General features: G+C 51.9%; 1 protein-coding gene across 1 annotated transcript in view; it reads right to left on the reverse strand.

Moving 5' to 3' along the window:
* The window catches only part of CCDC135 (coiled-coil domain containing 135), a 21,664-nt gene extending 17,235 nt beyond the window's left edge, over positions 1-4,429 (reverse strand). The window contains 4 exon segments of the mRNA XM_006878738.1: positions 382-576; positions 1,031-1,156; positions 3,460-3,621; positions 4,229-4,429. Of these exon segments, the coding sequence (XP_006878800.1) occupies positions 382-576; positions 1,031-1,156; positions 3,460-3,621; positions 4,229-4,429 (684 nt within the window).
* Between the last annotated feature and the right edge of the window lie 657 nt (positions 4,430-5,086).

The following is a 5,086-nucleotide window of genomic DNA, read 5'->3' on the forward strand; positions in this document are numbered from 1 at the left end:
TCCATGGGAGAAGGATGGGCAACTCCTGTGTGATTAACTGCCTCTGAAAACATGTATATGATTGCTAAATCACGTATAACTGAGGATTGGAGGATTGAGTTCACCTCGAGGAGTTACCCTGGGGAGGAAGAACCTTAGGGGAAAACCCCTGAAACTTTATTTGGGAAAAATCACCCCATGGAGCACAACTTTCCTCGAATGCAGGAAAAAAGTTGAAGCTGACTTGACAGCAACTCCCACTGGTACGACTTCATGTTTAACTCTTCGAGGGTCCCCAGAGTTTTCCGAGGTGGCTGCACCATTTTTCACGCCCCACCCTGGATCCTCCCCTACAACCACCTGTGGAACGCCGCTGGGCAGCGCACACCCAGCCGGACGCACCTCCTTGACCTTCACGGTAAGCGGGCACACCTCCCACGTCAGGTCCATGAGGCACATGTCCTTGGACGCGTAGCCGTTAACACAGTAGGCATCGTAGCCAGCGCCGATGAGCAGTGAGCAGAGCAGCGTGCTGAAGTCGAAGCAGGTGCCCTTTTGCTGCTTGAGCACCGTGGTCGAGGAGTACAGGACCGTGGGCTGGGCACAGCAGCGGGGCGGCGTGGTTCCCACTGGCAGCCCCCACCTGGCCGCCCCACCAGTCACAGCCCACCAACAACGGGACCCCAGTGGGCTCTTCCTTGTTGTGAGGCAGGGAGCCTGCTATGACTGGGATGAAAAGCAGAGGCTCTGGCCCCCAGAAAATGCACAACCCGTGTTGCATGAACATCACTCTGGGTGGGAGGGCCTCTTTTTTTTTTCTCCTCTCTTTTTTCCTCCACCCAAAGGGAGACTCTTTCTCCAGTCCCAGGCTTGCCGTATGACCTTAAGTAAGTGCTCAGCCCTCTCTGGACCTCTTTCCCACTAGTGGGGAGAATCTCTGAGGGCTCTGGTCCAGATTGATTCATGTGCTGTGGCCAAAGCCCCGACCAGCTTCGACCTGTTTTCCCACTTTAAGCTTCAAGGGCGTAAGGGTGCGGCTGGATGAGCTTACCGGCTTAAGGGGGTCAGGCAGGGGCTCCATGGTGAGGAAGTCAGCGACAAACTGGGCACAGCTGTCCCAGTTGTAGAGGTCAGGGTAGGGCATCAGTGTGGGCCGAATGGTAGTGCTCACGAACTTCTGCAGGCGAAGAACCTAGGGTTACGTACTTAATTGCAACCCCCAAAATGTTTGAAGTCTTCACTTTTATACTTGACACCCTACACTAGTTTGGCCTTACTAGGACCACAAGGAAAAATTCTACCCCCGTTTGGAATCAGATTTTCTTTGTTATATTAATGAGGTCATGCCAGTGGAGGGTATGTCTTAACCCTAATCATGTGTGAGATGTGTAAATCACAGACGAGACACTGACATAAGACGCACAAACGGGGTAAGGGTCACTACTCCATGGAGATTGCCAAAGAATGCTGAAAGGCCGAGGTGGAGATTTCTCCAGATCCGTCATAAAAGGGTTTTTCTGTAACTGAGGCCTGGAACTCAGACTTCAAGCCTCCTATGTTGTGAAGGGAAATAAAAATCCACCCACCTTGTTTATGAAAGCAACTCATTTGTGGTATTTCTATTTCAGCAGCTCTAGTAAACGGAGACACTTGGCGAGGGGACCGTGTGCAAAAGAGACCCTAGAAGGCCAGCTGCTGATGGAGTTGGCCTTTGGGAAGGCCCAGGAGGCCGGTGCTGGCTTGGGATGCCAGGCCCTGTGGGCATTAGGTGGCCAGGGCAGACCCTTGTCCTAGTAACATCAAATCTCCCACACTGGGTGGCAGCCGAGAACCAGACCTCAAGCTCAGGTTCAGATTGTGTGAGTCTAAGGAAGTCCGCTCACTTCTCCGAGACCCAGTGTCTTCACGTATACATGGGAGTCGTAACAAGACTCCTCACACAGCTATTCCTGGTGGTGGTGGTTGTTGTTATGTGCCATCGAGTCACCTGCGACTCATAGCGACCCTATGTACAATAGCTCTGAACTCTGTTCTATCCTGAGCCACTCTGTCTCCGACACACCTATCCCATGTTACTGTGTCAATCCAGGTCATCCGGAGTCGTCTTCTCCTACGCTGTCCCTCCACCTTCTAACCATGGGGTCCTTCTCCAGGGACTGGCCCCTCCTGGCCATGTGCCCAAAGTATGTGAGACAGAGCTTCAAAATCCTTGCCTCCAAGGAGCAGCGTGGTTTCACCCTTTCCCGGATAAACCTGTTAGTTCTCTTGGCAGTCCATGGCACGTTCAATGCTCTTCTCCAGCACCACACTCCCTCAACTCAAAGGCATCAATCCTTCTCCTGACGTCTTTAGTCATTGTCTGATGCAGAGCTAGCAACTGTGTAGACTGTGGCCTGAGTCAGGCGCACCTTAGTCTCCAGAAGGCTCACTGTCTCAACCACCCTGTGTACAACAGCTCTGAAACGTGATCTATCCTTTGCCAACTTCACTGTCTCTGACACTCCTACTCTCATTACCCCAGGCACTGTATTAATCCATCTATCTCATCAATGGTCTCACTCTCTTTCTCCATCTCTCCACCCTCCCAAGCATGATGTCCCTCTTCAAGGACCTGTCCTTCCTTGCAACATGCCCAAAGTATGTCAGACAAAGTCTCAGAATTCTTGCCTCCAAGGAACAGCCTGGTCTCACCCTCTCTAGGATGAACCTGTGTGTTCTCCCAGAAGTCCACGGTATATTCTCCAGCACCACAGCTCAAAGGCATCAATTCTCTTACAAGAGTATTATTATGTAACTGCCACTTCGCATCATTGCATACACACATATTTTGGGAGACACAATTCAGCCTGTGGCTGAAGATGTGGAATTAAACCAAAGGTTGCAGTGGCTGCCCAGGACCAACAGATTTCTTTTACTTAATCCATGAGGCAATTAGCAGCCAGCATTTATTACTCAAAGATTCTCAACCCCTCTCTTCTATTTATCTAGTAACCCAGGTCTGCAGAAAACTTCATTGCTGCCGAGTTGGACCATACTCATAGCTGACCCTCCCGTGAGTTTTCAGAGGCTGTAAATTAAACAGGAGAAAATTGCCCATCTTTCTGCCATGGAGCTGCTGGTGGATTTGAACCCCTAGAGAGGTGCTACGTACTGGGTTAGCCATGCAAGTTCCTACAAACCCTGCAATTAGCAGAGCTGCTGGGCCTTGTTGGCCTTTGGGTTTATGCTTTCGCAGAGGAGGAGCTGAGCGAGGCAAAGCTCTGTTCAGGCTTGGGATGTCTGTGGTCTGGCTGAAAACCTCAGAGAACCCATCCCACTGTCCTCCACCCTCTGCTGTCTGCCTCTATCCCAGCCCATCCCCTTCCCTCCCGTCCCATCCCATCCCTGCCTTCACTTTCTGCTCTCACCCAAGCTCCATTCTCACCCTCAGCCCTCTTTTTTCCTAGACCCCATATCTGCCTTCCACCTCCCCAGCCTTACAGGCACTTGGCACTCATTCACTGGATACAGTAGGAGGGGCACACGGTCTGGGCACAGGTGACTGTACTGGCGAGAGAAGTTGTCTGCCACCTGCAGCATTTGCTCCTCCTTGGGTGTGTTGGTTTTGTAGGAAGCGGGCAGCTCGGAGATATCAATGGTGTCCTTGGGCCTGTGTGCACAAGAAGGATGTCCACATGGGAGGCTGTTCCTGCCCTCGGGGAGCCTCGATCCACCTTAGCTGGGATGGGCTGGGAGGTCTCAGGCACAGAGGGTTAAGTGACTAGCCCACAGCTAAACATTAGTGAGACACAGATTGTTGTTGTTGTTGTTGTTATGTGCCGTACAGCAGCTCTGAAGCCTGCCCTGTCCTGAGCCAGTCTCGCCTTCCAACACACCAACCCTCATTGAGATGCAGATTGTTGTTGTTGTTGTTGTTATGTGCTATCGAGTTGCTTACAACTCATAGCGACCCTATGTACAACAGCCCTAAACTCCGCTCTGTCCTGTGCCAATCGCACTGTCTCTGACACTCCCATCCCAATTATCCCAGTCACTGAATCCATCCACCTCATAGAGGACCTTCCTCTTCTGCGCTGTCCCTCCACCCTCCCAAGCATGATGTCCTTCTCCAAGGACCGGTCTCTCCTCACAACATGTCCAAAGTATGTTAGACGGAGCCTCAGAATCCTTGCAGATTAGGCTGTCTAAAATCGAGCCCTTCCTCCTACCCACTGCCCTCTCCTGGTCTGGCTCAGGCCGAAGCTCCCACCACCACTCACTGGGGCTCTTCTGGGACAGAGACCTCAATCTCCGACAGCTTCTGCTCCAAGTCCTTCAGTATATCCTGCGTCAGGGTGCTTGGCACCTTCCACGGTGGCTTTGTCGTCTTCTCAGACCTCAAAGGCCACTCGGCCCCCTCCTCTCGCTCAGCCTCCTCCTCCTCCTCCACTTTTTCCTTCAGGACCTCCATCCTGCCAAGGCGCTGGCTACCTGGAAATAGAGGAAGGACAAAAGCACGTGGCATGGCCCACTGTCAGCTCAGGAGAGAGGGGCCAGCAAGGTCACTTTGTGCCTGGTGACCTGGGAGGTGGTGTATGTAGCTTAGATCATGGTGGGGGGGGGCACAGATGAAGGGGAAGGCCTCACCTTGGTGGTTGAACATCTGTAACATCTTTCTAACACTTGAAATCTCCCTTTTTAAACAAAGATGAAGTATGCCTTACATACTGCCCAGGCATGAGGAGGTGACCGAAGCTCTCTAATGTTGACTTCCTTTTAGCATGCTTATCTTGGCAGTTTGTGGCGAGTGACACTAATGCTGTAGAGGTTATGGTTGTTGTTGTTATGTGCCATTGAGTCATCTGCGACTCATAGCGACCCTGTGTACAACAGCTCTGAATCCTACTCTGTCCTGAGCCAACCTTACTGTTTCCAACACACCAACCCCATTTGCCCAGTCACTGAATCAATCCATGTCATCAAGGGCCTTCCCCTCCTCCGCTGTCCTCCCAAGCATGATGTCCTTCTCCAAGGACTGATCCCTCCTCACAACATGTCCAAAGTATGTCACACGAAGCTTCAGAATCCTTGTCTCCATGGAGCAGCCTGGTTTAACCCTGTCCAGGAC

The sequence above is a fragment of the Elephantulus edwardii genome, unplaced genomic scaffold (assembly GCF_000299155.1).
Source record: "Elephantulus edwardii isolate Elephantulus edwardi_28Jun2011 unplaced genomic scaffold, EleEdw1.0 scaffold00001, whole genome shotgun sequence".
Taxonomy (NCBI): Eukaryota; Metazoa; Chordata; class Mammalia; order Macroscelidea; family Macroscelididae; genus Elephantulus; species Elephantulus edwardii.